Genomic DNA, 11,007 nt, shown 5'->3' on the forward strand with positions numbered 1-11,007 from the left:
TCCGATTGCGGCAGTGATAATCCGATGGAAATGGCCAAACTGCCAGTCCACGTGCAGTTTGGCCAGCAGGTAGGTTTGCTTTACTCTATCTATCCCACAAGATAAACTTTACGAATCCCCCGGATGAAAAGTAAAGTTCAAATTATTGTTTGTTATTCTTTCAATTATGCAATACATTTGTATAGAATCTTCCCATTAGATAAAATAAATGCATATTCTTAACATTAAGTATTTATTATGTCGCACACACACCAAACAAATATCTTCACGAAAGTGCTGAAGTCCTGCAGTGATACTGATCGGTTAAAATAGATACTTTTAAAAAGGATTACAGTTCCCAACGACAACCGTAGACCAACAAGAGTCTACACGGGACAATCAGCATTAACGTATAATCCGAAAGTACAAAAAGAAAATTATTAGACACAGAAAAATGCAATGTAAAACAGCAACTAAATACACCCAAATTGCGGATATCTTAAATGTTTAAGAACAACGTCACGGGACAGTGATCGCTACCGTATACCTGCGTCCGGATAACATTATCCGTCACCTTGTCCACCAGTCGCTCGGATGTGATGAAGTAATCCAGCCTCCAGCCTACATTTTTCGCTCTCGCTCCTCCCATATACGTCCAGAACGTGTACGCACCCTTCCGGTCGGGGTAAAGCTTCCGGAACGTATCGACAAAGCCAAGCGAAAGCAGATTACTCATTCCGTCACGTTCCTCCTGCGTGAAGCCAGCATTCTTACGGTTGGTTTTCGGATTGGCCAGATCGATTTCCTCGTGCGCAACGTTCATATCGCCACACAGTATCACTGGCTTCTTAGCGTCCAGATCGCGCAAATACTGGTGAAACTTTTCATTCCACCGCAACCGTTTCGGTAGGGTGACCAACTTTTTCCCCGCATTCGGAACGTACACGCACACGAGGTAGAACTTCTCGTACTCAGCCGTTAGTAGCCGACCATCCTGATCCTGCTCCTCATCGCCCAACCCGTACACTACGTGGATGGGCATCTTTTTCGAATAGATCGCCACACCAGCGTAACCACCCGGCTTGCACAACCAGTACGGATGGTAACCCTTGATATGACGCGCTTCGTCCGGTAGTTGATCTTCGGTACATTTCGTTTCCTGTACGCACAGTATATCCGGCTGCTCGTGCTCGATATAGTCAAGCCCACCCTTGCCTACCCAACCGCGCAAACCGGCCACGTTCCAGCTGGAGATTTTTAACGTCCACGGTTTGGGCTCGCCAAGCGCAAAGTTGATGGTCCCGTAATCGGTGGCACATTTGTTCATTTTCGGCGTAGCCACCTTCGCTTTCTTTTCTTTTGATGGTACCGCCACTTCCTCGGCATCGTCTACCAGTGCTTTAGTCCTCTTCCGTTGCGTTACGGTCGGAATGTCTAGGTAATATTAATATACTTTTAAGTGTCTGCTAATGGGTGTATCTGAACTTAAAAGCGGTTTACCTCCATTGGTTGCTCCGCCAGAAGCTTTTCTGTTAGTATTGCTGCTACCATCAGCTTCTCCATCGGCTGCGTGGATAAGATTCATACCACATTTTACAAGTATGTTTATGATTGAAAAATTAAATTTACACGGATTGACATTGCAGACGATATGGACAACGAACTAAGTAAACAAAAAATACAACATGCAACTAAGTGTTTAAATGGGGTTAATAATTCAAACGCATTCATGGCTTTTTTCTACATATGTTCCTTTTTAGTTTGATTACAGAATAATAAGAATTGTAATTCGAATTAAAGCGCATGTGTTAAACATGACTGGTAGTATACAATACATATAAGTTTGTTTCATAAGCGATATGTTTGTTAGTATCGCTAATAGAGCAACGATCAAATTCATTATAACCGTTGGACATTCAATCAATTACCATCGCTCACAACGATCGCCTTGCGAGTTCTGCCTCGCTTGGGTAGTTCTACGGTCTTTGCTGGTGATTCAGGTGTAGGAGCCACTAAGTAAATACAAAAGCAAATAATGTTTACTTATCCATACGGTTGAAAATGATTGTACAAGCAGTGCATAACTGTGCTACATTTGCTAGGTTCTTTCGAGAATCTTGTGCATAACCTTAACCAGCATAGCATTTATGATTTGACTTACCGGCCGGAGAAGCATCCTCGACAGCAGCTACCTTCTTCTTGCCTCTTGCGTTTGGTTTTGTTGTTGTTGCCGTTGTTGCTTCAACAGCAGATAGAGATTTTGAATCTTCCTCCTTCTTTTTGACTGCAGTTTCAGTATCGTTTTTATCTATAAAGAAATGGTATTAATATAATTACTAGTAACATTATCAATCACAGAAATATTTACCTTTGCCTTTGCCTCGTCCCTTAGGCTTTGGTGGGATTGCTGTGTCTTCCGGTTCCTTTGCTACCTTCGCAGCACTGGTTTTAGCTCTTCCTCTCTTAGCAGGCATTGGAGATTCCACAGCCTTTTCCGGTTCATCTGACTGTTTCGTATCATTAGCAACAATTTTCTTTCCTTTCGTCTTTTGTTCTTTAACCGGTGCGATGACAGGTTCGGGTCGTTCCACAACCGTTTCTTTCTTCGTCGATCGACTCTTCTTTACTGGTCTGTTCTTTTCGACAACGGGAGCCTTTTCCAATAGCCCATTGCTTTCCTCCGATGACGCAGCCTTTGTTTTATGCTCCTCCGATACCCCGTTGGGTTGATCCACAGCCACATTCTTCCTTGTCGATCGACTCTTTTTTACCGGTTCGTCACTTTTTACGGCTTCATTTGCTTCCAATCCATTGCTTTGCTCCGATGCGGATGCCTTTGTTTTCCTTCCCATCGCCTTTCGTTGGGGTTTTTCCGTGGCCACAGTTTCGGAAACGGTAACCTTCCGTTTACCGCCCTTCGCCTTCAACGGTTCCACGACGGGCATTTGATCGGGTTCCTGCTCGATCCGAACCACCACCACCGGTTCCTTCACAACCTTCGGCTGACGTCCACGTTTTTTCTGCTTATCCTCCATAGCTTCCTTGGTTGGTGTGACTTCCTAGAACACTTTAGCTATTTCTTGCTTCTCCACAATCGGCTCACGAACAACACCGGTTGTCAAAACGAAAACTGGTTCCTGGTTTTTGCGTTATGGTACAGAGGATTATTCGTGAACCAAGTACGTAGAAATGTTCGTTAGTTTGGCGGTTTTACTATGTGCAGTCGGTTGGAATGTGTTCAGTGCACGGCACCACACCTAGCTAACTCAGCTGGAAAAAACACACTTCGAAGCACTTTGCTCAAAGCTTTGCCTACGACGATTTGCTGTGCAGATGCCGGGTAGTGAAAAAGGCGCGCGGTATTTGACTTTTCTAGCCGTATGACAGTTGGAAGCGTGCGTATATAACCCTCCGGAGGATCGAAATTTAAAACGACAGAGAAGAATATCGCAAACAATCTTTTCTTTTTACCACATCAAAGGTGTAGCTGGAACCAAATTATCTGCTTTTTAATTACATTAAAATTATTATCTTCATGGTATCCATCTGCAACTCTTTTCTCTATCCAGTGCTCCTTCCTAAATCGTCAACAAAGCGCTTCCTCCTTCAATCCCAGCAAATGCTGCTTTGCCGGCAAAGGTGCAAAACTGTGCGCATGCTTCGGAGAACGCTGGAAGAAAACGTGTCATGGAAACGGAGAAACATGCTTCTCGTACCACATGGAAAGCAGCGTACAAACTCGCCGTTTACCATTGTATGCGTTCGCTGAGGCAGGTTCCTGTGTATTTGTATCCGTGTGGGAGTGAGCATGCAGTCAATTTTCCGATTTTCTTCCCTGGAAAAGTCAGCTGGCACACGCGTGTACGGTCAAGCTCCGGCGGAAATACACCCCCAAAATGTGTTAATGGTCGACGTTCGGTGCGGTATTGGACGTGTCCGGGTGTGCTGAAGAAAGTTCCAATGGTGTTTAATACAGTGGTCAACGGTATCGCTTCAATTGGTTAAGTTCTCCACGCATCTTACGGGGAAAATCATCCAAAACGCTTTCGCTTCCAGCAATCCCAGCAGCTTAACCACGTTTACCGATTGAAGGTAGGAAGCAGAAAAAAAACGAAGACACTCCACACACTAATGTCGGCTATTTACGGGACGCGGATGGAATCGGATTATCCACTCGACGATACGCTGGAGTACTTTATCAAATTCCCCTCGCCCAACTTCCGGAGCGACACACAAACGGCCGAAAGTGACTATGTGTTTGTGTGCAATGAAACAAATGTCCCCATCGTGTTGCTGCTTGGATGGGCCGGATGTCAGGACAAATATCTCATGAAGTACTCCAAGATTTACGAAGACCGTGGGTAAGTGGGCGACTGGTAGCCCCAGCTGGTCCGGTTGCGAAGGAATGCTAACAGTGTTGTTTACATTATCGATAAACAGACTCATCACCATCCGATACACGGCGCCGGTGGAAAATCTGTTCTGGAAGCGTGCCGGGATGCATCAGATTGGGGAGAAGATATTGAAACTCATCTACGACATGAACTTCGACAGCCATCCGCTTATATTCCACGTATTTTCCAACGGAGGTGCGTTCCTGTATCAACACATTGCTCTGGCATTAAGACGCTCCAAATCCCCGATCAATATCTGCGGCATGATCTTTGATTCTGCGCCGGGAGATCGGCGGATAGTGGGTCTTTATCGTGCCATTACGGCTATCTACGGGAAGGAGCGACGGTGCAACACACTACTGTCCGCTTTAATGGCCGTCGCAGCCATTTTGCTGTGGACTTTTGAGGTAAGCACATGGAATGTTCCATGCGAGAAAGTAGTAATTCGAATCTGTTTCCTTTACAATCACAGGACGCCTTCAATTATGTGCTTAATTTTATCAAACCCCGCGGCTACGAAGTACAAACCAATCCGTCGTACAATCTGAAGTACGAAAGCAACGCATGGCCACAGCTGTTCCTCTACTCGAGAGAGGATCTTTTGATACCCTACACTGTAAGGCCGGACTAGGGTGCTTCAATTGCGATCGTTGCCACAATAATGTTTTGCTATGCTCCCATTTCAGGACATTGAAAAGTTTGCCAACTACCGACGACGCTGCGGTGTGGACGTACGTATGGTTTGCTTTGAACGTTCGGAGCACGTAAAACACTACATCAGGCATCCGCAGCAATACGTCTACACCGTGTGCAAGTTTATCAACGACTGTTTATCTCACTACTATGGCAAATTTCACAACTAAAACGTTCAACATCGAGCTTTCGAAACATCGGTCCATCGGTAGCGCGAAGTTTATTTAGTTATGTTATACGATTCGTTCAGTTTAAAGTCGCAAATGGCACAACAATTAGTTACTACGCGCGCAAAGGAACGCACATTTACAATTAAGAACTAAACCGCCCCCCCCCCCGAAGTGCGACACTTACAACAAGCAAGCCTTTCCTCGAGCATGAAACTTTAGCGAATTCCTGCGGATGGGTGGGAATAGTTAGTCTAGCAAGTTAATTATTTTATTCACAATATGCATAGCAATTGGTTTTTTGTGATTCACCTAGAAACTAATAAGCATCTTTAAAATGCCTTAATTCCGTGGTGCACGAGATTGAGCGCACCCGCGTGTACGTTAACTTTCTTAGTGCAGTAGTAGCAGTAAAATGAAACTCCAAAAGTGTATGTTCCGTTCTAGCAAAACGGTATCTGTGAAACGAAACCATTTCCAAGGATTTAATAAAAGGATCATGTAATTATCATCATGAAGGGAACGAAGCTCGTCATAACTACCATTTCAAAATGGACCGTATAACAGCGATATAACTGTATGCCAGAAGGAATGAAACGCACAGTGGGAAAGCAACGGTGGAATGTGGTCATTTTAAAATGTCATTTCAATGTTTTCAGCAGCAGCGTCGGATTTGTTTACATTTTGCTAAAACCGCACCGCACCGGTGTTCCGTTCAGTGCAAGAGGTGTGTCGCGTTTTTATTTGTGATAAAATACGTAAAACAATGAAGCGATATTTGTTGGATTTAAGTGAACTGTTTACAGACCATAGAAAAAAAGCTTACATCGGTTATCATGCTGCGTGGACCACGGTGGGATGCGTGATACGCACCATACGAAACACATTCAACATACAGTCGGACATCTACATCTGCAGCGAGGATGGAATATTCTATCCTGCCTGTGAAAGTGTAGAGCTAATATGCGAAGAAAAGTCTATCAAGTAAGTATACCGGTGTATTATTATACCCTCGCGCTATATCCACTCTCTGTTTTTGTTTATTTTAGGGTACTGCCAACGCAAAACGTACAGAAGGAAAAGATAGTATCAGACGACGAACCTCCTAACCGACGCGTGGCAAATACTAAGCAAGAAAGTAACGTCTACGAAGACATAGAATCAATGCTCTTGAGTCTTCCCACGCCTAAGCGTCATCGTGTGCGAAAGCGTAAAGTTAATCAAGTTGCAAGCAAAGAGTCCCTACCGCGAATGGAAAAAAGAGTACAACAAACTCCTACAGTTACCAGGCAGAACGGCCACATTCGATTTCCTCTTGAAGAGCCACATTTGAGTGACAGTAGTAAATTAACGCCCGAACCAGAACGTCCGTACAGGAATCTGAACCGTGAAATAAAGGCAAGAGTTGTACGGGCTGTATCCCCATCGGCACTTATCAAACAGTCATCTGAACCACCAACAATTGGTGGTGGAACTGACACGAGTGAACCGATCAAATGCATCACAAAACCCAATATAAAACCAAGAATTGTTCGAGCGATACCCTGTACCGTTGAAATAAAACAGGAACTACTTAACGCTGGCGCTATGGAAACAAATGTTGCGTTTGGGCAGGAAACGTTGCTCCAATCGTATCAACCGCAAACAGTAGAAGAAGACTCGAATGTAATCGCAATCGACTATCCAACACCTGTTAACGGTGAAGAGGCCACTCATGACACCGCTGTACCGGCAGTATGAAGGTAGTGGTTCAAGTGTTATGTGTTTAACATTACCATCTGTTGCTGCAGCATATTCACTGAGGAATAAGAATGCATTTCAAATGTTTCCTACCTTCTGTTGGCTAATTGGAGAATAAATATCAGAAAACAGGTACTTGAACATTAAATATTGGACACAGAATCCAAACGTTATGTAGGGTTTTGGTGTAAAAAAAATGAATAGATTCGTGCATATTATTTCCATTGGCCAAAGAATTTATTGAAGCACGATGCTATACTATTCTTGTGTTGTAATAGAAGTTATTATTACAAAACAAAAAATTGATTTTAAAACTCGAGCAGTCGTCAGCTAGGAAGACAATTTTCTGTATATTCCCCTCCATTAAAGAATACTATACAACAATACCATTAGCCATTAAGGCTAAAATGGCTGATATTTAGCCAAATAAATAAGCCAACAAAACTCGCATTTCGATTGTAAACACACGCTTCACATAAGCCGATTCGAATTTATTTTACTTTTACGGTGATAAATACAATTCACATTACTTCGTTTACTATTCAATAGCGAGAGCACTGGTGTGTACTGGTGTGTTGATGGGTGTGTTTCGACATGAATATTATTATCTTTTTCTGTTTCTCCCCCCATTATTAAAAAAACGCATAAAAACGCTTGCAAAATAGAGCACAACAAATACATTTATATTTAACACGATGCAAGGCAAATGGTGAAGCGACGACGACGAATCCTATATGCTCCTTCATTTAGTGGGGTTTTGCTGTTGTTGATGAGTTGTTTTGCTTTGCTTTTCTCTTTGCGTGTAAGTAAACCACTTATCCTTCTATCTGCTTAACAACGAATCGGAGCGCATGCACGCGACAAGACAGAGAAAAAATATCACGCAATCAATAGAGAAGGCTGGTGTTGATTAAAAACGGAACAGGTCTTCCTAAACCATACACTACAAAAACATTCGTAGGCTGGAATCGGGAGAGTAATTGGGGAGGGTGACTCTAGTTGTAAATGGGACGCCGAGCGTCCTTTTCCGTGCGCCAAACACACTTGGTGTGATTTTTATGAGAGATTGTGAGAGACTGTGGTGGTTGTGATGATTGTATGGCTGTGTGTAATTGTGCTTCTCTGGTTGGTGTAGTCGCATCCGCTTATAACCTCTTCCGTCCGTCCAAAGGGCACAACACAGCAGTTCGATTGTGTCCTTTCTGGACCGCGCTCAACCAGAGTGCTGCTGGATGAAGCTTTCCAGCTTCTCGGGGTTCGCACCGGAGAACTGGGCCACCACTTCCTTCCTCTTGATGAACAGGAACGTGGGCATGCTGGCGATGTTGTACTGGGCCGCCAGTTCTTCACACTCGTCCACATCCACCTTCACCACCACGATCTTGTCGGCGTACTTGTTCTGGAACTCTTCCAGCTTCGGTGCGATCACCTTGCACGGTCCACACCAGGTGGCAAAGAAGTCAACCACCACCAGCTGATCGCCGGCCGCTTCGAGCTTGTTGTTGAAGTCACCCTGCAGGATGCGGTGCATTTTATGTCAGAGAAGCAAGTGAAAAAACAAGAAATTAATAGACTGTCCCTGGGTTGTTGCTTACGAAAGATTGCCGACATTTGCCAAGCGATTTGGTTTGGCATGAGGAACTATAAACTGGTTTATGGTAATACATCGACAACCGGGCATGAGCAATGCATTGCATCGCTGGTGACAGTGCAGTAAAACTTATTCATTGCACCACCGTGGATGACATCATCGTGTATATTCGTAGTACATACTCAGAACGTAGGATGACTTGAACGTCCATCTCCGGCAAAGCCTTGGGCTTACGTTGAATTGGACACAGAGAAAGTACGAGTATAGAATGAAAGATGGCTCATTTGTAGCCTAACATCCATCCCCATAGCAACAAATGGTTACTACTGGTACATTCTCCCACCGCTAGACTTAAATTGGGCCTTTGGGTCCCTGTATCACGTCAAGGTTGATGCTGCGATACACACATTGCAATTCTGGGCAATAATAAATGATGAATAATGGAATTCTATCGCGAAACTAATGTATTGAATTCCGCTAAGTCTTGCATAAATTCGACGAGCAACCTTCAGACTAGTGGTACAATCTGAAGGCTACACAACCAATGTGTGACTAGTGCAAGTTTCCAATGACTCACTGGACAACAGGTACAGGTGTGTGGTGTTAAGCGTTGTTAAACATATTATTTTACACTTCGCTTTAAGCTTTTCAAACAGGAATTCCATTCCCAAAGTTGGGGGAACGCGAGACAGAGAGCAAAGGCGATGAAAACGTCCATTTAAACACGGTTTCACCCTTTGCATCAGAGTAGGCGATGAAAATACAAACATCACCTGGAACGGCAGAGAGGCGCGATATCAAATGACTCGAAAAAAATTGTGTACACTTGGTCAAGAGAAGAAAAAATGAACCAACTTTTCCCCCCTACACAGTGTGTTTAATGGTCAGTTTTTCTAATTATATCGAGTGTGTGTGTTTTGGGTGTTGTGGACCGTCACACTTTCACCGCGAAGTGCACTCTAAACAAAAAGATGGCATCACAGGAACAGGGAAAATCTTCCTGCTGATCTCTCCCAAGAAACTAGGGGGGAGCGAAACACAAATTAATCAATCAAATTCGCAACCTGGAACGATCTGGAAAGTGAAAAACACAGCATGCCATCATCGCTGACAGAGATCAGACATTCCCTATCGGTTAACGGTTGCGTGTGTGAATGGAGCAAACAGGACCGAGCAGCAAGAGCAAAAGCTCACGTCATAGTAACCTTCCTGTAGTTTTGCAGTCGCAATCGCGTCAACATGATTCGTCTGTTGGTTGCCTAGAGATGGTGTGTGTTTGGCTAGCCGCGAAAGTAGGCTTATCTAACCGCAGGAATATCACACACCCCTCCCGCGGCACACACATACACACAAACTACCATTCATCGGGGGCATTGTTTCCCGAAAAGATGTTCGATTACCCTTTCGTGGAACTCTTCCATCGTATTTCCTACATCTCATCATGCCGCCGTTCGACATGCAGATCATTGCTTGGAAACAACGGTCGCTAGTGGTCGATGGAGGAATCGGCACAATTTTGTCGTATCGTGCCACATAAATCCCCATGATTCGCGCCACATACAAGCACCATATCATCTGGCCGCAGTGTGTCGCTTTGACCGGACAGCCTAACAAATGGCGGTAGTGCAGAGAAGGTCGACACACAAAGTACAGCACTACCAATACATCAAGCGCCTTAATTAGCCCGTTCGTATATTTGCTGACCGCGCGATGACGATGGCGCTGTTCCCTCCCCTGATGCTTGATGCGCTTCCCTCGTCGCGTGGAACGGAAGAAACGAACAAAAAGAAAATGTGATAGAGCACAAAAAAGTAATAGAAACATATTACAGCAATCCGAAAGGAAGCTCCACAAATCCCACACTCGTTGTCCGGGAATATTGATATCCCCGGAATGTGAAAAAAACGTTGATTCCCATTGGAATGTGGTAGGGGAAAAATCAGCCTTCACCTCCTGCCCGGCCGCTTTGGGGAAGTAAGCCGGCCGGGAACGATTGCGTACGTGCGATGAGATTACACTTAATTTCACGGTACACTTTTTAATTGAGCTTGTATACTTACGGAATCCTTCACCATGTACACCATTTTGAAATAGATAAGATGATGTGGTGCAATAAAACGATACTCGAAGTACGGTTGCGATCAACGCACGCGATGACTGTACGCGACGGGAGAACTTGTTCGACAAACACGTCCGCTTGCAATCAAGGGAATTTTTCTATTCCCCTACACTAGTCGGAATGACAGCTTCAAACGCAATACGACGTATGAAATATTTCGAACGGAATGAGAAGAATTGTCGTTCGAAACGATATGGATAATAGCTAAACTAGTTTGCAATATGACATATGGACTTGTTTCGTTGCGTTTCGTGAGATGTCTTTTTGTCGGCTTTACTCATTTGTATTAGCAATATAAAGCAAAAATGTAACAAATGTTCGGAA

The 11,007-nt window shown here is 44.1% G+C and overlaps 4 protein-coding genes across 4 annotated transcripts; 2 read left to right on the forward strand and 2 right to left on the reverse strand.

Moving 5' to 3' along the window:
- Nucleotides 1-237: 237 nt before the first annotated feature.
- LOC128305603 (recombination repair protein 1) lies at nucleotides 238-3,287 on the reverse strand. Its single transcript, XM_053043134.1, has 5 exons — nucleotides 2,348-3,287; nucleotides 2,141-2,287; nucleotides 1,908-1,991; nucleotides 1,480-1,545; nucleotides 238-1,413 (listed from the first exon to the last, which is right to left on the reverse strand). Exons 1-5 carry the CDS (start codon nucleotides 3,012-3,014, stop codon nucleotides 479-481), a joined length of 1,899 nt encoding a protein of 632 aa, XP_052899094.1. The 5' UTR covers nucleotides 3,015-3,287; the 3' UTR covers nucleotides 238-478.
- A 561-nt stretch (nucleotides 3,288-3,848) lies between these two features.
- On the forward strand, nucleotides 3,849-5,734 carry LOC128305604 (transmembrane protein 53-B). The gene is made up of 4 exons (XM_053043135.1): nucleotides 3,849-4,340; nucleotides 4,420-4,780; nucleotides 4,846-4,989; nucleotides 5,060-5,734. The coding sequence occupies exons 1-4, from the start codon at nucleotides 4,111-4,113 to the stop codon at nucleotides 5,234-5,236; spliced, it is 912 nt and encodes a 303-aa protein (XP_052899095.1). The 5' UTR covers nucleotides 3,849-4,110; the 3' UTR covers nucleotides 5,237-5,734.
- Nucleotides 5,735-5,938: 204 nt separating this feature from the next.
- On the forward strand, nucleotides 5,939-7,363 carry LOC128305605 (uncharacterized). Its single transcript, XM_053043136.1, has 2 exons — nucleotides 5,939-6,217; nucleotides 6,283-7,363. Exons 1-2 carry the CDS (start codon nucleotides 6,000-6,002, stop codon nucleotides 6,971-6,973), a joined length of 909 nt encoding a protein of 302 aa, XP_052899096.1. The 5' UTR covers nucleotides 5,939-5,999; the 3' UTR covers nucleotides 6,974-7,363.
- Nucleotides 7,364-7,423: 60 nt separating this feature from the next.
- On the reverse strand, nucleotides 7,424-10,782 carry LOC128305606 (thioredoxin-2-like). Its single transcript, XM_053043137.1, has 2 exons — nucleotides 10,625-10,782; nucleotides 7,424-8,486 (listed from the first exon to the last, which is right to left on the reverse strand). The coding sequence occupies exons 1-2, from the start codon at nucleotides 10,646-10,648 to the stop codon at nucleotides 8,187-8,189; spliced, it is 324 nt and encodes a 107-aa protein (XP_052899097.1). The 5' UTR covers nucleotides 10,649-10,782; the 3' UTR covers nucleotides 7,424-8,186.
- Nucleotides 10,783-11,007: the final 225 nt, after the last annotated feature.

Source organism: Anopheles moucheti, chromosome 3 (genome assembly GCF_943734755.1).
Source record: "Anopheles moucheti chromosome 3, idAnoMoucSN_F20_07, whole genome shotgun sequence".
Lineage (NCBI taxonomy): Eukaryota > Metazoa > Arthropoda > Insecta > Diptera > Culicidae > Anopheles > Anopheles moucheti.

What these genes read in the sequence shown, in the direction of transcription:
- LOC128305603 (XM_053043134.1), bottom strand. Translation starts at nt 3,014, where the DNA reads ATGGAGGATAAGCAGAAAAAACGTGGACGTCAGCCGAAGGTTGTGAAG. An exon ending in CGAGGATGCTTCTCCGGCCG is followed by an intron (nt 1,992 to 2,140) that starts GTAAGTCAAATC and finishes GTATTTACTTAG; the next exon opens with TGGCTCCTACACCTGAATCA. An exon ending in GGCGATCGTTGTGAGCGATG is followed by an intron (nt 1,546 to 1,907) that starts GTAATTGATTGA and finishes TTATCCACGCAG; the next exon opens with CCGATGGAGAAGCTGATGGT.
- LOC128305604 (XM_053043135.1), top strand. Translation starts at nt 4,111, where the DNA reads ATGTCGGCTATTTACGGGACGCGGATGGAATCGGATTATCCACTCGAC. An exon ending in AAGATTTACGAAGACCGTGG is followed by an intron (nt 4,341 to 4,419) that starts GTAAGTGGGCGA and finishes ATCGATAAACAG; the next exon opens with ACTCATCACCATCCGATACA. An exon ending in ATCTTTTGATACCCTACACT is followed by an intron (nt 4,990 to 5,059) that starts GTAAGGCCGGAC and finishes CTCCCATTTCAG; the next exon opens with GACATTGAAAAGTTTGCCAA.
- LOC128305605 (XM_053043136.1), top strand. Translation starts at nt 6,000, where the DNA reads ATGAAGCGATATTTGTTGGATTTAAGTGAACTGTTTACAGACCATAGA. An exon ending in TGCGAAGAAAAGTCTATCAA is followed by an intron (nt 6,218 to 6,282) that starts GTAAGTATACCG and finishes TGTTTATTTTAG; the next exon opens with GGTACTGCCAACGCAAAACG.
- LOC128305606 (XM_053043137.1), bottom strand. Translation starts at nt 10,648, where the DNA reads ATGGTGTACATGGTGAAGGATTCC. An exon ending in TGTACATGGTGAAGGATTCC is followed by an intron (nt 8,487 to 10,624) that starts GTAAGTATACAA and finishes CGCATCCTGCAG; the next exon opens with GGTGACTTCAACAACAAGCT.